The 23,781-nt window shown below is 39.0% G+C and overlaps 1 protein-coding gene and 1 long non-coding RNA gene across 5 annotated transcripts in view; one reads left to right on the forward strand and one right to left on the reverse strand.

Moving 5' to 3' along the window:
• LOC105496932 (uncharacterized) overlaps positions 1–4,578 on the reverse strand; it is a 74,280-nt gene extending 69,702 nt beyond the window's left edge. Inside the window, exon 1 of the long non-coding RNA XR_011618116.1 lies at positions 4,187–4,578. This is a non-coding gene — a long non-coding RNA (uncharacterized lncRNA). The remainder of the gene's footprint in view (positions 1–4,186) is intronic.
• Positions 4,579–4,654: 76 nt separating this feature from the next.
• LOC105496929 (zinc finger DHHC-type palmitoyltransferase 15) overlaps positions 4,655–23,781 on the forward strand; it is a 199,384-nt gene continuing 180,257 nt past the window's right edge. For all 4 annotated transcript variants that reach the window (XM_011767565.3, XM_071088381.1, XM_071088380.1 and 1 more), the window contains exon 1: positions 4,655–4,942. In XM_011767565.3, coding sequence (XP_011765867.1) covers positions 4,807–4,942 — 136 coding nt within the window. In that variant the 5' untranslated portion in view covers positions 4,655–4,806. The remainder of the gene's footprint in view (positions 4,943–23,781) is intronic.

Raw genomic sequence — 23,781 nt, forward strand, 5'->3', positions numbered from 1 at the left:
TATAAAGCAGCAATGAACGAGGAATTTGAAATTATTAACACAGTCCCATTTACATTGGCATGAAATACTTAAGTAGAAATCCCATTTACATTAGCATGAAATACTTAAGTGGAAATCTAACAAAATATGTACAAGATTTATATGACGAAAACTACAAAATTCTGATGAAATCAACGAAGAACTACATAAATGGAAAGGTGTTCCATATTTATGGATAGGAAGACCCAATATTATCATGATGTCAGTTCTTCCCAATCTATAGATTCAATGCAATCCCAATCAAAATCCCAGCAAATTACTTTGTGGATATCAACAAACTCATTCTATAGTTTTTATGGAGAGGCAAAATATCCAGAACACCACAATATTAAAAAAGAACAATGTTAGAGGACTGACACTACCCAATTTCAAGACTTACTATAAAGCCACAATAATCAAGACACTGTGATATTGATGAAATAACAGACAAACAGATCAGTGGAAAAAATAGAAAACCCGGAAATAGAAACAGACCTACATAAATAAAATCTCCTGATCTTTGACAAAGGGGTAAATGCAATACAATGGAGAAAATATCTTGTTTTATTCCTTTTTTTTTTTTTAAAGACAGAGTCTTGCTCCATGGCCCAGGCTGGAATGCAGTGATGCAATATCGGCTCACTGCAACCTCCACCTCCTGGGTTCAAGTGATTCTCCTGCCTCAGCCTCCTGAGTAGCTGGCATTACAGGCGCATGCCATCATGCCCAGCTAATTTTTGTATTTTTAGTAGAGAGAGGGTTTCACCATGTTGGCCAGGCTTGTCTGAAACTCCTGACCTCAGGTGATCCAACGGCCTTGGCCTCCTAAAGTGCTAGGAAGGATCATCATTTTTACAAATGGTTCTGGAACAACTGGACATCCACACGCAAAAAAATAAATCTAGACACAGACCTTAAACTCTTCATAAAAATTAACTCAAAACGGATCACAGACCTAAATACAAAACACAAAACTCTATAACTCCCAGAATGTAACATATGTGAAAATTCAGATAAACTTGGGTTTGGTGATGGCTGATGGAACACCAAAGACACAATCCATGAAAGAAAGAATTAATAAGCTGGACTTCATTAAAATAAAAAATTGCTCTGCTAAAGACACTATCGAGAGAATAAACAGGCCACACGCTGAAAGAAAATATTTGCAAAAGACACATGATAAAGAGCTGTAATCTAAAATACACAAAAATTCTTTAAAATTAAATAATAAGAAAGCAAGCATCTCAAAAAAAGGGCTAAAGACCTGAATAGACACCTCACCAAAGAAGATATATAGATGGCAAATAAATATATGAAAAGATGCTCCACACTATATGTCATCAGGGATGTGCAAATTAAAACAATGAAATACCACTACAGACTTTTCCAATGGCCAAAATCCAGAACACTAACCTCACCAAATTCTAGCAAGGATATAGAGCAACAGGAACTCTCAGTCATTTCTGCTGGAAACACAAAATGGTACAGCTACTATTGAAGACACTTTGGCAGTTTCTTACAAAACTAAATATACTCTTACCACATGATCCAACAATTTCAGTCCTTGGTATTTACCCAAATGAGGTGAAAACCCATGGCCACACAAAAACTTGCACATGGATGTTTATAGCAGCTTTATTCATAACAACCAAAACTTGGAAGCAACCAAGATGTCTTTTAGTCGGTGAGTGTATAAATAAACTGTGGTACATCTAGAAAATGGAATATTATTTAACACTAATAAGAAATGAGTTATCAAGCCATGAAAAGACATGGAGGAATCTTAAATGCATATTACTAAGTGACAGAAGCCAATCTGCAAAGGTTACATACTGTATCATTCCAGCTATATGACATTCTGGAAGAGGCAAACTATGGAAACAGTAAAAAAAAAATCAACAGTTTCCAAGAGTTGTGGAGAGGGAGAGATGAACAGGTAGAACACAGAGGAGTTTTAGGGCAGCAAAAATATTCTATATGATACTGTAATGGTGGATACAAGATATTATATATTTGTCCAAACCCACAGACTATACAACACCAAGGGTGAATGCTAATAGAATCTATGGACTTTGGATGAAAAATATGTGTTGATGCTGATTCATAGATTGTAACAAATGTACCACTCTGGCGGGGGATGTTGATAATGGGGGCTATGCATGTGGTGGTAGGGGTTATATGGGAAATCTTTGAACCTTCCTTTCAATTTTGCTGTTAATCTAACATTGGTCTAACAAATAAAGTCTTTAAAAATAAATTTAAATAAATGTAGGCTTTGCATGCTATATGATCTATGTCACAACTACTCCAACTCAGCATTGTACAAAACAGCCATAGACTCTGGATAAACAAATTGACATGAATGTGTTCCAATAAAACTTTATTCTGACTTTTAAAAAGCCAGTGGGCCATATTTGCCCCATAAGCATAATTTGCCAATCCTTGATATATACACTTGAACATGGTTTGTCTCTCTGGTTCTTGACCCTCCATGCTCCTTTGGGTATGAGCTATCCCTGTCATAAGCCCCCCACCCCAGACTATTTGATTAGTGATCAGGCTTAGAAGAGGAAGATTTAGGCAAAACTAATCACGTCAAAACATGAAAGTTATCAACTTCCCCCACCAAATCTGCTCTTCTCATAATAGACCCTATCACGGTGATTGGCAACATTGTTCATTCAGGCATTGAAGTTAGAAATCTGGTTGTTAGCTTTAACTTATCTCACTCTTCACCTGCCAACTGGTTGATAAATTCTGTTGATTTCCCCCAACACTATTACATCTTTCCCCTCCTTTCCTCCCCTCATAGCCTGGCTTAGGCCTAGGCTCTTACCATCTCTTGGTTAGACTACTGTAATATCTTCCAGCAAAAGCGCAGTCCCCCAAGTACGTTGTGCTGTTTCACATACGTTTGCCCTACATATTTCCTTTTGCCTGGAATCCCCTCCTCCTTTAAATCCTACTCCCATCTCTTATCTTCTTGGTGAACTCCTAGTCATTATTCAAAACCCAACTGGGCCTTTCCCTTTCACACTTAATGATTGCCTCCTCAAGGCTACTTGGTTTAAACAGTATACCCTTGACAATCCCAAGATACATGTTCCACGAGCCCCAAATTAATGAATATTGGAAAATTTAAGTATACATGTCAGAACCTTCCTTAGGGCTCAAAGAATTAACTGGGCTACTAAATATTGTAACTAAAATGAACTCTGCATTCCATTGTATCATGAATTTAGTAACATCAACCATAAAATCAGCTTAATCTGAAAAGAAACAATAAAACTTTTATCACTTCAGGTAATTTACTGCATATATAACCATAAATAAAGAACAGAGAGCAACCTTGTAGAGACACTTGCTCCCACACAGTAGTCACACAGAATGTGAATCACACATGCATCTCACCAAAATCACAAATGTCTTCATGTAAAAGACCTTTGGAAAAAACAGTGAGGGTCAAATCCATAAATGCCAAGAGCCTGCTGTACTTCTATTATTGTACTTGTGTCAATGAACAACTACGGCCCCAAAGAGAACATGAGCTTCTTGGGGTCAGGCCACTATTTTGTCATTCTTTTTGTACCAAAGTTGATCTAACAGGGAGCAACCACTCCAAAAACATTTGTTGAATTAAATTATCTTCTAGTTGAGCTTCCTACTTCCAGGCCATCTTCCTTTCCAAAATCCTGCCAGTTATTTCACAAAAACATTCCTGATGTCACTCCATTTTCTCCAAAACTTTGATGGCTCTTCATAATCTGCTTTACATGATTATGTCCCCAAGCCATGCTAGGACATATAAGAGCCTTCACACCACGGCCTCATATTCCCAGTCTCATTCGTAGCCTCTCTTCTTCACACACACTCTTCAAGCCACACTAGCTGCTCCTGGAACATTTTTGGACTTTCATTACTCTATGACTTTTAAATGCTGTTTTCTCTGTCTAAAAGGTCCTCCTCCTCTCATCTGCCTGGAAAACCTGAATTTATTAATATAGCTCAGCTTAAATATCACTACCTTTGTAGCTTTCCATGACCCCTCTCAGAATCACTGTCTCCCTCATTTGTTTTTTTATACCAATGTGTTTGTTCTAAAATCATACTAAGCTGATTCTGCGGGTAGGGCAAAGGGAAGGAGAGAGGGCCCTGTCAAAGGACTTACCCAAGCAGCGACTGCGGCACTACGTGTTAAGCATATTGTTCAAGCAGCAGTGGGAGGATGGAGCTGGATGGCCTTCATGTTATGAGATGCTATGGCTCGCATCTTTCACACTGCGTGTGTGTGTGTGTGTGTGTGTGTGTGTGTGTGTAACTGTGTGGGGGGCAGCAGGAGGAGAGAAAGAGAACGAAGGGGGAGAGAGAGACAGAGACAGAAACAAAGAGGGCGGACGCAGTGCAGTAAGAGCAGATGGGCGGACCCAAATTTCTTCTGCTTCACGATTTTGCGGAGGTCCAGCCCTGCATCCAGCCTTGAAACACGGGGTGGGAGGAGGCGGAAAGGGGAGGGACTGCACTCCCTCTGAGCGTGCTAGCCGCGACTGCCTGACGGATCACCCTTCCGCTCTAACATCGCTAGTTCCTCAACGCCGTGACTCAAGCCTATGGTGCCAGGCGGGGCGCACTCAGCAGCGCAGCCCCACAGGTGGCGACGGCTCGGCGAGAGGGTTCCCGCCAGGCTAGGCAGTGGAGTGCCGCACAGCGCGCCTTCCCGCCTCGCAACCGCCACCCTAGCGGTTCCGACCCGGCGCCAGCAGGCCTGCTTGGTCGATCTTCGAGCCAAAGATGCGGCGAGGCTGGAAGATGGCTCTGTCTGGGGGGCTGCGGTGCTGCCGCCGGGTACTGTCCTGGGTGCCAGTGCTCGTTATTGTCCTCGTCGTGCTCTGGTCCTACTATGCCTACGTCTTTGAACTCTGCCTGGGTAAGTGGGGCTGGGCACCTAAGGTGGGGAAATTATGCTCCAGTATAATCGTTTGCCCTACGTTCACTCTGGTGTCCCTTGTGTTCTCAAGCCCTCTCTCTGCGGTTTTCCTTTCTCTCCCTGGAGAGCTCCTTGTCCCCAGCCTCTGGCTTCCCACAATATTTCCTGCGCGCTCCCACTAGGGTCGCACTGTGTCTCCATCGTCTCCCACCTAGGGTTTCTTATTTCTTTGCCCTACCCACAATAATGTCCTGGCTCTTCCCACGAGGGCCCCCTTTTCTCATACAGGGCAACCACCTGCACCTATACTCTCCTTCTGGGAGCCCCTACTCTACCAAGTTGAGGAAATAACATACCCCGTGTCTTCAAACTGTTTACTCACACTAGGAATCCCACCAATGCATCCAACTAGGAGCCCCACCATTTTCCCTCCTACTAGAATCCTACTAGGATTTCCTACTAGGGATTTCCTACTGAGAATCCCAGAATATTTCCTCTCTTACTAGCTCTCCTTTTTCACACACTGGAATCTATCGTTTTCCCGTGATCCTCTCACACTGGCTGAAGTGCTTCATATCTTTGTCCACTTGTGACCCCACAGTGCACCCTATTCTACTCCATTAAGATCTTCCCTTTTCACACAGTGGTAAGCCCTCCATTCTCTTTCCCTGTTGGCTCCCCCCCATTTAATAATTTTCTTTAATGGGATTGGTATTCTATAATACATCCTCTCCTCTCACACTAGAGGCCCTGATTATATTATACTGGAGTTCCCTGCAGTCTCCTACCTTCTTGCTTTGAGGAGCATTCAACTCCTTCCCATTAGGAGCCCCACATTATTTTCTGACAGCTTATACTGGTGACCCTGCTATTGTCACATGATGATAGTGCCTTCTTCTGTGTCTTTTCCCACTAGAGTCACCTCTTTTACCCTCCCACAAGGGTTTCCGTAATTTATCTCCTATTCCATCAAAGGGCCGCTACTTTTCTAACCATTATTCCTCGTTATCTTTTTTGGGAAACCCACTCCCCACCTCCCGCAGTGTTCTTTCACTTTTAGCCCCACATTCTGCCATCTTCTTCCTTTGGGGTTTCTTATTATTATTTCTTCTTACTTCTCATTGGATTGCATTTGTCCTATCTTCTCAAACTGGGGAAACCCCATTCTTTCTTACTGGGGTTTCTAATATTTTCTACTCCTCCCAATGGGCATATCATTTCTCATTCCCTCTCATTAGACTACCCCTTTTTAAATTCTATGATCTTTTTTTTACCCTGTCCTGTCACACTAAGGGGCACTCTATACCCTCCTTATTTGCAGAATGGTTCTCACACTATAGCTTGTGCATTCAAACTCAGAATTCTACAATATTTCCCAACACAAACCCCAAGTCTCTCCCCTGTATTATTCCCACTTTCCACTTTAATTCCCCCCGTTCCCCATTCTTATTATTATTGGCCTTGCAATGCTCTCATCAACTCACAGTGGCATTTTCATATTATATCCTGTCTTGTTACAATAGGGTCCCTGCTTTTCTCACAGTAAAATCTCCCCTTGTCCCTGTCTTCTCATGTTGAAGAATCCCTGTCTCCTCTCAAAAGAGATTCCACTAATACTTGTCACTCTTATCACGTTGACACTATAATTCCATCGCCAGCACCCTTAAACTTGTGGCCTACAATGTTCCCTATTCATCTAGTTTGGGGCTCCAATATGTTTATACTCCTCTCACAGTAGGACTCCTGCCCCATTGGACAACCCCTCACTCCCAAGTCCTTCTGAGACTTCTATATTTTTTCATACCAAACTCTTCTCTCACCTTAAAAATTATGGTAAGGATGCTGCTTTTTTGAACTCCGGGACCTGACTCCATTTGTAATTTTCTTCTATTACATATTTACAAAGCAATAGTCTACCCCAGGTAGACTGGGACAAACTAGGGAGGCAGGAGATGATCCTCTTTTCCAATATAGAACTTTCTATATTCTAATTCTATAACTTTCTATATTCTAATTCTAATTGCCTCTCTGAATCACAATTTGAATTTTTCTTACCTCTTTCTTAGAGATATTATGGAAAATGCAGAAAGAGCTCTTAAAAATAAATTTCTTTAGTTGCCTTCATAGATACAAGTTAGCCTAGTTTTCTTTTGTATCTCAATCCAGTATTGGGATGCATTAAGTAGACTATGCAATGACTGGGAAGCTTTTCTTTTCTCAGACCTTACTACTTTGGCTTTTTGTATGATTGATTGAAGGGTCAAGAGTTCAGCAGCCTTTAACGAGTTGATGGGTGCAGCACACCAACATGGCACAAGTATGTATATGTAACAAACCTGCACGTTATGCACATGTACCCTAGAACTTAAAGTATTAAAAAAAAAAAAAAAAGAGTTCAGCACCCTTATTATGGTACGAACAATGCTCCTAGGATCAATGCCATATTGTAAGCAACTTATTTTGGAGATTTTCAGTATTGACTCATATGAGCTTCACCAAGATATATTTTAAAAATTAATGATGATAATGACTAAGACTTATATAGTGCATACTCTGTGCCAGAAAATGTTCTAAGTTCTGTAGATAAACTATATATTAATTCATTTAATCATCACAATAACTATATGAGGCAGGTACCATTACTGTTTCCATTGTATAGATGTGTAAACTGAGGCACAGATGAGCAAACCAAAGTAAAGACCAAGTTACTGCAAATAATTGGCCTTCTATAAATTCTTCTTTAGTCATGTAATATTAACAGCTGAAAGGCAGTGTAGGACTTATTTGGTTTGTTTTAGTTAACATACTTGCACCACACTGCTACATGCCAAGTACTATTTCTAGGTGACTACACACACAGACACATAATCTTTGTAACAACTTTCCAATGTATATACTATCATTACTTGTTTGTAAACTGGGGAACAGACAGAATAAATAGCTTACCTAAGGTCACAGAGCTAGTAAATGGCCTAACTTAAAACCCAGGCAATATGTTGCCACAGTCTCCTCTACTAATACAGAGGTAAAAACTTGTGACATACAAGCCAGATGTAGCCTTCAGATATATTTTGCCTGACCTGCACAGTGTTTTCTTAACATTTTGCATCAGTTCCCATTATTTAAAAGTCAGGAGAATAAGGCGGCTTTGAGTTTGAACTCTGGCTGAACCAGTCCACCCTGCCATCATCAATTTTACAATCTTGTAACAAATTAGCAACCTGGGTTTCAGAAAGGTTAAATCAAATTTTCCTAACGCCACACATTTAGTAATAGTGGAGAGTTGGAAATCCAGGCTGCCTGATACCTAGGCCATACCTTTTCCAATACAAGCAAATTAACAAGTATGCATTTCAGTAAGACTCAAAAAGTAACATTAAGGACCTAACTTCTTTCCAGGGATAAAACCTGATGTCTTTCTCCCTAACATTACATTAGAGCTGAAACCAAAAGTGATATTTTTGTCCTATAATTCTTAGAGTTTGAATTCTGCCATTTACTAGCCAGGAGACCTGGGGCAAGTACCTTCACTCTCTCAACCTCAGTTGTCTCACGTGTACCTTGCTTCTACAGTTGTTCATCCATATGACAAATGGTTGCTTTGCACTCAATATATGCCAGGTATTACTGCTGTGAGGCTTAAATAACATGGTGCCTGAAAAGCATGCATCACAGTTCACAACACGTTATAAGAGCTCATTAGATAGTAACTTGTGATTACTAAAGATATAAAGGATTCTTCCTGACCCAGGAAAATAAGAAGCTTAGCTTTTTAGAGAGGAAGGAAAGTAACAGTATCCATTTTATTGGGGTGAAATGTATATAACATAGAATTAACCATTTTTAAGTGTTCACCTCAGTGCCACTTAGCACTCACAATGTTGTGCAGCCATCACCTCTATGTAGTTCCAAATGTTTCTGTTATCCCATAAAGAAACCTCCTAGGCATTAAGCAGTCACTCCCTGTTCCCTCTTCTCCCAAGTCCTAGCCAATTATTAATCTGCATTCTGTCTCTATGGATTTACCTCTTATGGATATTCCATATAAATAGAATCATAAAATATGTGTTCTTTTGTGTCTGACTTCTTCCAATTAACAAAATGTTTTTGAAATTGATCCACATTGTATTATGTGACAGTAATTTATCCCTTTTAATGGCTGAATAATAGTCTATTGTGTGTATATATGTATATATATACCAGTTTGTTATCCATTCATTCATTAATGGACATTTGGGCTATTTCCACCTTTTTGTCTCTTCTGAATAGTGCTGTTACAAACATTCATGTACAAGTATTTGTTTGAATATCTGTCTTCAGTTCTTTTGAATGTATATACCAGGGAGATGGATGGGGATAATTGGACTGTATGGTAATTCTATGTTTAACTTTCTGAGGAACCTCCAAATTGTCTTCCACAGTGGCTGCACCATTTTACATTCCCATCACAGAATGATAGCACAGAAGGGTTCCAATTTGTCCACATTCTCACCAAGACTTGTTATTTTCAGCTTTATTTTTATTATAGGCATCTTACTGGGTATGAAGGGGTATCTCATTGTGGATTTGATTTGTATTTCCATAATGACTAAAAGTATTGAGAATCTTTTCATGTACTTGTTTGCCATCCATATATCTTCTTTGGGAAAATGTCTATTCAAGCCATTGTCCATTTTTTTATTGGGATTTTTAAATTGAGTTGTCTTTTTGTTGTTGAATTTTAATATTTTTTGCATGTTCTGAATACTTGATCCTTATTGGATAAATTATTTGCAAACATTTTCTCCCATACCTGATAGTATCATTTTATACACAAAGATTTTAATTCTAATAAAATTCAATTTATCTATTTTTTCTTTCGTTACCTATGCTTTTGATGTCATATTTAAGAATCCATTACCAAATGCAAGACCATAAAGATTTACCCCTGTGGGTTATTTTTTGTTTGTTTGTTTTCGTTTTTTTTTTTTTTTTTCTTTTTATATGGGACCTCACTATGTTGCCTGGGCTGATCTCAAACTCCTGGGCTCAAGCGATCCTCCCACCTTAACCTTTCAAATAGCTGGGACTATAGGCGTGTGCCCTGTGTTTTCTTATAAGAATTTTATGGAACTAGAAGTACCATATGACCCAGCCATCCCATTACTGGGTATATACCCAAAGGATTATAAATCATACATGCACATGTATGTTCATTGTGGCACTGTTCACAGTAGCAAAGACTTGGAATCAACCCAAATGTCCATCAGTGACAGACTGGATTAAGAAAATGTGGCACATATACACCATGGAATACTATGCAGCCATAAAAAAGGATGAGTTTGTGTCCTTTGTAGGGACATGGATGCAACTGGAAACCATCATTCTCAGCAAACTGTCGCAAGAACAGAAAACCAAACACCGCATGTTCTCACTCATAGGTGGGAACTGAACAATGAGATCGCTTGGGAAGGGGAACATCACACACCGGGGCCTATCACGGGGAGCGGGGACGGGGCAGGGATTGCATTGGGAGTTATACCTGATGTAAATGACGAGTTGATGGGTGCTGACGAGTTGATGGGTGCAGCACACCAACATGGCACAAGTATATATATGTAACAAACCTGCACGTTATGCACATGTACCCTAGAACTTAAAGTATAATAATAAAAAATTAAAAAAAAGAAAAACTTAGATGTCATTAGGTAAAATACACTTACAGTTTTAAATAGCATGATGTGTCACATACTAATACCCTATAGAACTTGAACCTTCATTATGAATAGTATTTATAATAAATATAGAAATGATATCACAAGATTTTTCTGAAGGGGTGGCCTGCCCCTCCACACCTGTGGGTGTTTCTCGTAAGGTGGAACGAGAGACTTGAGAAAAGAAATAAGACACAGAGACAAAGTATAGAGAAAGAAAAGCGGGGGCCCAGGGGACCGGCGCTCAGCTTACAGAGGACCCAGCTTACAGAGGACCCACGCCGGCACCGGCCTCTGAGTTCCCTTAGTATTTATAATTATCTTTACCATCTTAAAGATAAGGGAGTGGCAGGACAATAGGATCGTTTTTAGGGAGGAAATTAGCAGTAAGACATAAGAACAAGGATCTGTGACATGAATAAGTTTAAAGGAAAATCCTGTGCCTTGAGATAAACCTTTTAGCAACATTGTTTCATCCTATCACATGGGGATAAACCTTGGACAATACCTAGCTTTTCTAGGAACAAAGTCACACCCTGCACGCCCAAAATCCATTAAACCTTGAGTTACCACAGCACATGTCTCTTGCAAGGACAAGGTTGGGGGTAGGGTCACAGATTAACAGCATCTCAAATACAGAACAAAATGGAGTCTCTTATGTCTACTTCTTTCTATATAGACACAGTAGCGGGCTGATCTCTTTCTTTTCCCCACATTTCCCCCTTTTCTTTTCAACAAAACCACCATTGTCATCATGACACCGAGATTACATACTTCACAAAGTAACATAATATCACAAAGCAAGTGGAGGCAGGATGAGATCACAGGATGGTGTTAAAATTAAAATTTTGGGGCATGCATAGTCATGGATAACATCTTATCAGAAAACAGGGTTTGAGAGCAGACAACCTGTCTGACCAAAATTTATTAGGTGGGAATTTCCTCGTCCTAATAAGCCTGGGAGCGCTACAGGAGGCCGGGGCTTATTTCATCCCTTCGGCTTCAACCGTAAAAGGCGGCACGCCTCCAAGGGGGTCGTTTATAGGCCTACCCTCAGAGCGCATTCTCTTTCTCAGGGATGTTCCTTGCTGAGAAAAAGAATTCAGCGATATTTCTCCTATTTGCATAATGAAAAGAGAAGAAATATGGCTCTGTTCCATCCGGCTCACCGGCGGCCAGTTCAAGGTTGCCTCCCTTGTTCCCTGAACATTGCTGTTATCCTGTTCTTTCTTCAAGAAGCCCAGATTTCATATTGTTCAAACACACATGCTCCACAAACAATTTGTGCAGTTAAGGCAATCATCACAGGGTCCTGAGGTGACATATATCCTCCTCAGTTTACAAAGAAGATGATAGAATTAAGAGATTAAAGTAAAGACAGACATAAGAAATTACAAAAGTATTAATTTTGGAGAACTAATAAATGTCCATGAAATCTTCACATTTTATGTTTTTCTGCCATGGCTTCAGCCAGTCCCTGCGTTCAAGGTCCCTGACTTCCCGCAACGTTCTCCCTCCCTTTTCCTCTATATAAATGTGCCATGGTGATGAAGGTTTGTTCGTTAGTCAATGGTGCTCGATTGCGGTGTTTCCGTCTCCGTGGAGGCGCTTTTCTTTGCATCTCCGATGGGTTCACTGTAGAACTTCAAATGTTTAGTGGGTATCCAAACAGGAAGCTGATTTGCTCCTGGTGAAACACAAGCAAAACCTCTTCCCCAGGTTATCACCTTCCCTATTTCCCATGTCTTATTTTTGTTGTCTTTCCACCAAATCAGTTTTCCTTCATGTGGACTGTTCTTTTTACCAGTAAGATGTTGTTCTGCAGAAGTAGTAGTCTGATTTCTATAAATGTTTAAAAAATGTAAAGTATAGAGTGCTAGATTAAGCTGCATCTGAGGAGTGGTACACTCCTTACTGTTTCCCCCTTTTTTTTGTTTAATTAATTGAGTTTTGAGTGTTCTATTAGTTCTTTCAACTATGGCCTGTCCTTGGGAATTATAAGGAATTCCTGTTGTATGTGTAATATTCCACTGATTTAAGAATTTTTGGAAAACTTTACTACAATAACCTGGTCCATTGTCAGTTTTAATTTTTTCTGGAACTCCCATTACAGCAAAACAAGATAATAAATGTTTTTTAACATGGGAAGTACTTTCTCCTGTCTGGCATGTTGCCCATATGAAATGTGAATAAGTATCAACTGTTACATGAACATATGATAATTTTCCAAATGAAGGTACATGGGTAACATCCATTTGCCATAATGCATTAGGACACAGACCTCTGGGATTCACTCCTGCCTCTTGAGTGGGCAGGTGTAGTACTTGACACTGGGTGCAATGTCGTACAATATCTTTTGCCTGTTTCCATGTGACATCAAATTTGTTTTTTAACCCTGCTGCATTTACATGAGTCAAAGCATGAAGTTCTTGTGCTTTTATGAATGCAGAGGATACCAGTAAGTCAGCTTGTTCATTTGCTATAGTTAAAGGTCCTGGCAAATTAGTGTGTGCTCGAATATGAGTAATATAAAATGGGAAATTCCTTTTTCTTACAGTTTGTTGTAATAAATTAAACAACTGGTTTAACTGATCATCCATGCTATATTTAATTAGAGCTGTCTCAACATCCCTTGTAGCCTGTACTACATATGCAGAATCTGATATAATATTAACAGGTTGATTAAAATCTTGTAACACCGTAATGACTGCAACCAACTCTGCTCTTTGAGCTGATTGATACTGAGTTTTGATTACTCGCTCTTTTGGTGCTGTGTAAGCCGCTTTTCCATTGCTGGAACCATCAGTAAATACTGTCAGAGCATTTTCTAAAGGCTCATGTCTGGTAATTTTAGGTAAAATCCAAGTAGTCAATTTTAAAAACTGGAAGATTTTTGTTTTTGGGTAATGATTATCAATAACTCCCACAAAATTAGCAAGGCCAATCTGCCATGCACCAGAATTGATAAAGGCTTGCCTAACTTGTTCCTTGGTTAAAGGAACAACTATTTTGTCTGGGTCATTACCAAACAATTTTATTATCCGTAATCTTGCCTGACCAATTAATGTAGCTATTTGATCCAAGTACAATGTAAAAGTCTTAATTGTACTGTGAGAAAGAAATGACCACTCCACAAGATCAGTGTTTTGAATAATGATGCCTGTTGGAGAATGTGTAGTAGCAAAAATCAAAAGTTGGAGTGGGGCTAAAGGATCTATCCTATTTATTTGCGCTGACTGAATTTTTTCTTCCACTAATTTAATTTCTTTTGTTGCCTCTGGGATTAATATTCTTTTACTATTTAAGTCTGGATCTCCTCTTAGGATAGAGAACAAATTTGACATGGCATAAGTAGGAACGCCTAGAGTTGGCCGAATCCAATTAATATCGCCTAACAATTTTTGAAAGTCATTTAATGTTTTTAAAGTATCTTTTCTTATTTCTATTTTTTGTGGCTTAATTTTTCTATTTTCTATCTGCATCCCTAAATAATGAAAAGGAGCAGAGGTTTGGATCTTATCCGATGCTATTGTTAGTCCTGCGTTGGCAACCTCTGCTTGCAGAAATGTGTAACAGTCAATTAATTTTTCTCTTGTTTCTGCAGCACATAAAATATCATCAATATAGTGAATGATATAACAATCTGAAAATTTGTCTCTAACTGGTTGAAGGACTTGACCTACGAAAGTTTGACAAATAGTTGGACTATTAAGCATTCCCTGAGGTAGTACTTTCCACTGAAACCTGGTGGGTGGTTCTTTATTATTTTTGGCTGGTATAGTAAAGGCAAATTTTTCACAATCTTGCTCTGCCAGAGGAATGGTAAAAAAGCAATCCTTAAGATCAATTATAATTAAAGGCCAGTCTTTTGGGATCATGGCCGGAGAGGGCAATCCGGGTTGAAGAGGCCCCATGGGTTGAATTACAGCATTTATGGCTCTTAAGTCCATTAACATACGCCATTTGCCTGATTTTTTCTGAATTACAAATACAGGAGAATTCCAGGGTGAGAATGAAGGCTCAATGTGTCCTTTTTTTTAATTGTTCCTTTGCTAATGAATGTAAAGCCTCCAGTTTTTGCTTCGGTAGCGGCCACTGATTTACCCATACCGGTTTTTCTGTTTTCCAAGTTAATGGAACGGGTTTAGGAGGCGCTACAGTGGCCGCCCCTAAAAAGGATACCCTATTCCTTTTCTTTCTTGATTTTTCTTAGTCTCAATTGGGACTTTAATGCCATTTTCATTTTTTCCTAACCCCTTTCCTGGTATATATCCCATCTTAGTCATGATTTTTTGACTCGTGGGGCTGTATAATGGAGCGGGCATAATGATTTCCGCACCCCATTGCTGTAGTAAATCTCGACCCCATAGATTAACAGGAATTGAAGTAATCATTGGCTGAACAGTACTTTCTTGATTATCTGGTCCTAAGCAATGTAAAATCATTGTACTTTCGTACACTTCTGAAGCTGTGCCTACGCCGACAAGTCTTGTAACAGCCTTTTGTTTAGGCCAATTTTTTGGCCATTGATTTAAAGCAATGACAGAGATATCTGCTCCAGTGTCTACTAACCCTTCAAACTGTTTTCCTTGAATAATGGCCTTACACACAGGTCTGCTCTCAGAGACCAGATTTGCCCAATATGCAGCCTTTCCTGTCTGATCAGTGCTTCCGAACCTTCCTGTTCCTTTTATCTCACTGTTTCCAACTTTAATATAAGGTAGGAGTAATAATTGAGCAATCCTGTCTCCAGGACTGGCACGCCAAGGAATTGAGGAACTAATAACCAATTGAATTTCGCCTTTAAAGTCTGAATCAACCACACCAGTATGAATTTGAACTCCTTTTAGATTTAAACTTGATCTTCCTAAAATTAGTCCTACAGTCCCCTCAGGCAATGGGCTATATACCCCTGTGGGGATTTTTCGAGGAGGCTCCCCTGGAAGCAGAGAGACTGCTTGTATGGTGCATAAATCTACTGCTGCACTGCCGCTTGTGGCGGGGGATAATCGCTGTATTGTGATAACTGGCTTATTCCCTGAGACACTTGTGGCAGTGGGGGTTGTTGTTCCTGAAAACCCTGAGGAACAAAGGGCTGAATTTGGAATGCCCCAGTTTGTTGCGGGGCCTGAGGCTGGCCCCTCCTCTCGTTTCCCGACAGTGGTTGCCCATTTTTATCAAATTTAGAACGACATTGATTACCCCAATGTTTTCCCTTTTTACATCTTGGACATAGGCCAGGTGGCTCTTTACCTGTTGTTGTAGTAGCTTGAGTAGATACATTTTGTTTATTTGAGACTAGGCAATTCTTTTTTTGATGACCAATTTGACCACAATTATAACATCTTCCCCCAAATGTTCTAACCTGTCCTCCTAAAGTGACTCTTGTGATTGCTTGAGCCATAAGCATAGCTTTATGCATAGCTCCTCCAATTCCATCGCAGGCCTTAACGTACTCTGAGATTACATCTGATCCTGCGGGAACCCTTCCTTTTAATGGCTTAATGGCTGATTGACAATCAGGATTGGCGTTTTCATATGCCATCAACTCCACTATGACCTTACGGGCATTTTCATCGGTAATTGACTTTTGAGCAGCATCTTGAAGTCTTGCTACAAAATCAGGGTAGGGCTCTTTAGAGCCTTGTCTTATTGTATTAAAGGAGGGGCAGGCGGTTCCTGGGTCTTGGATTTTCTCCCAGGCCCTAAGGCAGATAGCCCTGATTTGCTCAATGGCCTCATTTGGCATTATTACTTGTTGGTCAACAGTGCTCCAATTTTGACCTATTCCTAATAGTTGATCTGCATCTATGTCAATTGGAGGATTGGCAGTCCTATTTTTTCGGACCTGTACTTGTGCCCCATCAATCCACCAAGTCTTAAATTGTAAAAATTGAGAGGGTGAGAGTGAGGATTTTGCCAGAATCTCCCAATCATAAGGAATGAGTCTATGTCCATGAGCAATGGAATCTAATAATGTTCTCATGTAAGGAGAGTTGGGTCCATACTGTTTTACTCCTTCTTTCATTTCTTTTAGCATTTTTATAGAAAAGGACTTATATCTGGCTTCAGCTACGGGAAGCTCTCCCTCTTGGGCCCCTTCTCCAGGTGGTCTTGCTTCTAATATTACTGGGAATTGCCACGCCTCAATATCTCCTTGTTTTCTTGCCTCATCAATAATTTTATGTAACGCACTACCCTGTGTACTAGGCGGTGCTGTAGGATTAAGTCTCATGGTGGGCGGTTGAGGATATGGCGACCTGTCCTGTGGCGCTAGAAATGTTCCTGGCTGTCCACACGGATTTTCTGGGGGCAACCGATACCGCAGTTCGGCTGGCAGCCAGTATTGATAGGCTACTGGCGGCTGGGTCTTATCTTCTACCGGCTGATATTGTGGACACTGCATTTGGAATGGCATTGCCATGATAGAGACTCTATCTTTTTCTATTTGATCTTCTCTTGGAGTTTGTACTTGTTTAACCTGCATTTGAGGTTGTAAATTTACAGGCGTCTGAACTGCTGGAAGAGCAGTTGGCCATCGTGGTTTAGACTCTGATGGCTCTGCTAATTCTGGATTTTTTTCTTCTAATTTTAACGTTTCAGGATATACTACCTCCTGTAATTGATTATCGTCAACATTTTGCGTTGACCGAGCCATAGCCAGCTCTGATACACATTCACAGTGTGAACTTTCCTTTCCTTTCCGGGATTCTATCCCTGCCTCTTTTTCACAATCTACTGCACAGCTTTTAGGGACATCAGAAATTGGAACGCTATCTTCTTCTGTTTGCAACGGTTCTAAAGCTACTTTAATAATGACCCAATCATTCCATACTGTGAGCGGAATGATTTTACCTTCCCTACTTGCTTGTTTTAATTCTTTGCCAATTTTTTCCCAGTCTTTTAGATCTAAAGTTCCCTGTTCCGGAAACCATGGACAAAACTGCTCTATTGTTTGAAACAGCGTAATTAGATTTTTGGTAGAGACTTTAACTCCCCCTCTTTTTAAGAGAATTTTAATAAGGCTGCGATAAGAGGCATATTTACTCTTAGTTTGCCCCATTGTTACCCTAGGTTCTTCCGAGCGCACAAGCTTACCGCAAGGCTGACTGTAGACGTACTCGGGAGTCTCTCGTCGACTTGTCCTCAATGACCACGCTCCAGCGTACCTTCACCTTAGAGAAAAGCCTCCACGTTGGGCACCAGATGAAGGGGTGGCCTGCCCCTCCACACCTGTGGGTGTTTCTCGTAAGGTGGAACGAGAGACTTGAGAAAAGAAATAAGACACAGAGACAAAGTATAGAGAAAGAAAAGCGGGGGCCCAGGGGACCAGCGCTCAGCTTACAGAGGACCCACGCCGGCACCGGCCTCTGAGTTCCCTTAGTATTTATAATTATCTTTACCATCTTAAAGATAAGGGAGTGGCAGGACAATAGGATCGTTTTTAGGGAGGAAATTAGCAGTAAGACATAAGAACAAGGATCTGTGACATGAATAAGTTTAAAGGAAAATCCTGTGCCTTGAGATAAACCTTTTAGCAACATTGTTTCATCCTATCACATGGGGATAAACCTTGGACTGTTATGCCCAGACTGTTTGTTCCCCAAAGAAGACCACCAGAGTCCAGAGTCAAAGCCAAGCGGCAAGGATCTTTACTACAAGTTCGAACTTGGTCCCTCCTTTACACAGTATACAAGAGGGCCCCGAACAATGCGAGCGTTTGCTTTTTATAGCCCGAAAGTTGTAGGGGAACAAAGAAATTCTTTTGGCTCCTGCGCTTTCAGTAACCTTGAACGGCTGTCTCCTTATCGGAGACTTTCCAGGTGGTGTTTGTACTGAGCTCAGGGAGTTTGAGAGATATATGGTGGTGGGAGGGGAGGATGGGATGTGTTTGTGCTAGGCTCAGGGAGTTTGAGAGATATATGGTGGTGGGAGGGGAGGATGGGATGTGTTTGTGCTAGGCTCAGGGAGTTTTGAGCCCGGGGCTGAGGAATGTGCCCAGCTCCTTTCAGGACAATACCTAGCTTTTCTAGGAACAAAGTCACACCCTGCACGCCCAAAATCCATTAAACCTTGAGTTACCACAGCACATGTCTCTTGCAAGGACAAGGTTGGGGGTAGGGTCACAGATTAACAGCATCTCAAATACAGAACAAAATGGAGTCTCTTATGTCTACTTCTTTCTATATAGACACAGTAGCGGGCTGATCTCTTTCTTTTCCCCACATTTTTCTCTCCAAAATAGGTGAATGTGGTGTGTGTGCATGTGTGTGTGTATGCCTACTAAAAGTTATAACAAGTTCATTCAGGTTTTATAAATAAAGCAATAATGTGCATTAAAAAAAAAGAATTGTATGCTTTTAGCTCTCACTTTTAGGTATTTTAGCCATTCTGAGTTAAGTTTTTGTATTTGGTGTAAGATAGGAGTCCAGCTTTTTGTTGTTGTTGAATGTGGATAACTAGTTATCCTAGCACTGCTTGTAGAAGAGGCTATTCTTTCCTCCACTGGGTATGATCATAAAAAATCAACTGACTGTAGATTTATGCATCTAATTCTGGACTCTCAATTCCGTTTCATTGATTTATTTGTCTGGCCTTCTGCCAGCACCATATACTGTACCTTTGTAATAAATTTTGAAATCAAGAAGTGAGTTCTCCAGTTTTTTTTTTTTTTTTAATTATTTGTTAGCTGGGTGTGGTGGCTCAAGGCTGTAATCCCATAATTTTGGGAGGCCAAGGCAGGAGGATTACTTGAGCCCAGAAGTTTGAGACCAGCCTGGCCAACACAGTGACACTCCATCTCTACAAAAAATAAAAAATGTAGCCGTGCATGGTGCCATGTGCCTGTGGTCCCAGCTCCTCAAGAGGCTGAGGTGGGACGATTGCTTGAGCCCAGGAAGTCAAGGCTACAGTGAGCTGCAGTTGTGCCACTGCACTCCAGCCTCAGTGACCAAGCAAGACTCTATCTCAACAAATAAAATTGTTTTTTCTATTGAGGCCTCCCTTGCAATTTTGTATGAATTTTCGGTTCAGCTTTTCCACTTAGGCAAGAATAGAAGTTGTTTTTTATTTTTATATAGGAATTGCACTGAATCTGTATATTGTTTTGGAGAGAATTGCCACCTTAACAATATCAAGTCTTCCAATCTATAAACATGGGATGCTTTTCCATTTATTTCAGTCTTTAATTACTTTTCAGTAGTGTTTTATGATTTTAAGTGTATTCGTCTTGAGACTCCTTTCTAAAATTTATTCTTAAATTTTTATTTTTTTTATGTTATTATAAATGGAATCGTTTTCTTAATTTCATCTTCTGATTGTTCATTGCTAGTGTTTAGAAATAAAACTGATTCGATGTGTTGATCTTGTATTTTGCAACTTTGCTGAATTTTTTCATTAGCACTAAGATTTTTTTGTGAATTCTTTAGAAGTATCTATACATAAGGTTATGTAAACTACCAATAAAGATAATTTCATTTCTTCTTTCCATCTTGAATGCCTTGTATTTATTTTTCTTGCCTAACTGCACTGGTTTGAACTTCCAGTTCAATGTTGAGTGAAAGTGGTAAAATAGGAATCCTGGTCTTCTTCCTGATCTTAGGAGGGAAATTTTCAGTCTTTCACCATTGAGTATACTGTTAGCTATGGGTATTCCATAAATGCCTTTTATCAAGTTGAGGAAGTTCCCTTCTATTACTAATTTCTTGAGCATTTTTTAAATTCCGGTATGCAGAATATTGTCAAATGCTTTTCCAGCGTCGATTGAGATAATCATATGGGTTTTTCCCCTCATTCTGTTAATATAACATGTCACATGATTGATTTTTGTATGGTGAACTGCCCTTACATTTCTTGGATAAATCCCACTTGATAGTGATGTATAATCCTGTAACATGTTGCCAAATTCCATTTCCTAGTATTTGCTTAGGACTTTTGCATTTATATTTATAAGCGATATTTGTATTTTCTTTTCTTTAATTTTGATGTCTTTATCCAGCTTGGCTATCAAAATAATGCTGGCCTCATAAAATGAGTTAGAAAGTGTTACTTTCTCTTAAATGTTTTGCAAGAGTTTGAGAAGGAGTAATGGTAATTATTTTTTTAATGTTTTATAGAGCTTACCAGTGAAGCTACCCGGTTTTGGCTTTTCTTTGTTGGGAGGTTGTTTTGTTTTGTTTTGTTTTGTTTTTTTAACTGATTCAATCTTTTTACTTGTTAAAGGTCTGTTCCAATTTATGTTTCAATTTATGTTACTTTCTTGAATACGATTATGATAAGAACACAATATAATATCTACCTTTTTTTTTTTTTTTTCTGAGATGGAATCTCCCTCTGTTGCCCAGACTGGAGTGCAGTGGCGTGATCTTGGCTCACTGCAACCTCTGCCTCTGAGGTTCAAGCGATTCTCCTGCCTCAGCCTCCTGAATAGCTGGGACTACAGACGCGTGCCACCATGCCCTGCCAATTTTTTTTTTTTTTTTTGGTATTTTTTGTAGAGATGGGGTTTCACTGTGTCAGCCAGGATAGTCTCCATCTCCTGACATTGTGATCTGTCCACTTCGGCCTCCCAAAGTGCTGGGATTACAGGCATAAGCCATCATGCCTGGCCTAATGTTTGGTAGAATTTACCAGTGAAACTACCCGATTTTGGCTTTTCTTTGCTGGGAGGTTTTTTATTACTGATTCAATCTTTTTACTTGTTAAAGGTCTGTTCCAATTTATGTTTCGTTTTATTTTACTTTCTTGAATATTATTATGATAAGAACACAATATAATATCTACCTTAATGAAATTTTAAGCGCACGTTATTGTTAACTATAGATATAATGTTATAGAGCAGACTGTTAGAGTTTGACCATCTTGCTTAACTGAAACTTTATGCCTATTGATTAGTAATGCTTCATTGCCCTCTCCCCCAAGCCTTTGGCAGCTTCTTGAGTCAGTTTGGATACTTTGTATATTTTTAGAAATTTGTCCATATCATCCAGGTTATCTATTTTTTGGCAGACAATTGTTCCTAGTATTCTATTATATTCCTTTCTATTTTAACAATTGTCCCTAGTATTCTATTATATTTCTTTCTATTTCAGCAAGTTCTGCCATAATGTCTCTACTTTAATTTCTGGTTTTGGTAATTTGAGTCCTCTCTCTCTCTCTCTCTTTTTTTTTTTTTTTTTTTTTGTTTAGTCTAGTTAAAGATGTGTCAATTTTGTCGAACTTTTAAAACTTCTCCAACTCTTGGTTTCATTGATTCTATTGTTTTTGTGTTTACCATGTTCAGTTTTCTCCATTATAATCGTTATCATATCCTTTATTTTGCTAGTTTTGAATTTAGTTCTTCTGTTTTAGTTCGTTAAGGTCATTAATTTGCAATTATTGTTCTTTTTAAATGTAGGCATTTACAGCCATAAATATCACTCTTTCACTACATTCTATAAGACTTGGTGTGTTGTGTTTTTGTTTTCATTTATCTCAAAGTATTTTCTAATTAATTTCACTTGTAATTTATTCTTTGACCCATTGATTATTTAAGAGTGTATTGCTTTGTTCTCACTAAAGTAGGGGAAGGTGAATGAAGAGGTTAAATACAAAAATCAGTACAAAAATACAGTTGGATAGAAGAAATAAGACCTAGTGTTTGACAGATCAGTAGAATGATTCCAGTATAGCATAATCTATCATATATTTCAAAATAGCCAATAAAGAATAATTTCAATGTTTCCTGCATGAAGCAAGATAGATGTTAAAATGATGAATATCCTCATTACCCTAATTTGAGTATTACATATTTTATGAATATATCAAAATATTACCGGTACACTGAGAATATGTACATCTATAATATGCCAGTTAAAAAGTATATATTGCTTAATTTTCCTATACATTTGAATTTTATAGTTTTCATTGTGCTACTGATTTCTAGTTTCATTCTACTGTGGTCAGAAAAATACTTTGTATGATTCCATTATTTTATGTTTATCAAAACTAGTTTTGTGGCCTAGCATATGATCTATACTGGATAATGTTCCGTGTGTACTTGAGAAGAATGTGTATTCTGCTGTTGTTGGGTTAAGTGTTCCACATATGTCTGTTAGGTCTAGTTGGTTTATAGTATTGCTTGAGTCCTCTCTTCACATTGATCTGTGTCTAGTTTTCCTATCCATAGTTGAGAGTGGGTATTGAAGTCTCCAACTATTAATGTAATACTGTCTACATCTCCCTTCAATTCTGTCAATGTTTACTTCCTATATTTTGGGGTTCTGTTGTTAAGTGTATATATGTTTATAATTGTTACATCTTCCTGATAGATTAACCCCTTTATCAATACATAATATTCTTTATTTCCTCTTTATTATCAATTTTTGTCTTAAAGTCTATTTTGTGTAAAAGTGGAGTAGCAACCCTACCTCTCTTTTAGTTATTATTTGCATGGATGTATTTTTCTATCCATTCACTTTCAATCTATATATGTGTTTGGATCTAAGGTGATTCCATGGTAAATAGCATATAGTTTGGTCATTTTTAAAATCCATTCTGACAATTTCTCCCTTTTCCTGGAGAATTTAGCCCATTTACATTTAAAGTAATTAATGATAAAGGACTTCTGCCATGTTGGCAATTTTTTTTTCTGTATGTCTTATACCTTATTTTATGTTTCTGTTCCTTCCTTACTGCCTTAAAATTTTTAATAGACTTTATATATAGAGCAATTTTAAGTTCACATCAACATTGAGCAGAAAGTAGAGTTTCCATAGAAATTTCCCCACCTCCTCTAACACCCCCCCACAGCCTCCCTGACTATCTATATTCTACATCAGAATGGTACACTTGTTATAATCTAGGAACCTCCATTGACATATCATTTTCACCCCAAATCCATAGTTTACATTAACATTCACTTTCGGTGTTCTACATTCTACAGGTTTTGACAAGCATATAATTATATATATCTACCATTATGGTATCATATAAAGTATTTTCATTACCTAAAAATCCTCCATGCTCTACCCATTCATTTCTTCCTTTCACCTAACTCCTGGAAACCATTGACATTTTTACTATCTCCATAGTTTTACCTTGTCCAGAATGTCATATATTTGGAAGCATATAGCATGTAGCCTTTGCAAATTGGCTTCTTTTACTTCA

Source organism: Macaca nemestrina, chromosome X (genome assembly GCF_043159975.1).
Source record: "Macaca nemestrina isolate mMacNem1 chromosome X, mMacNem.hap1, whole genome shotgun sequence".
NCBI classification, from domain to species: Eukaryota; Metazoa; Chordata; class Mammalia; order Primates; family Cercopithecidae; genus Macaca; species Macaca nemestrina.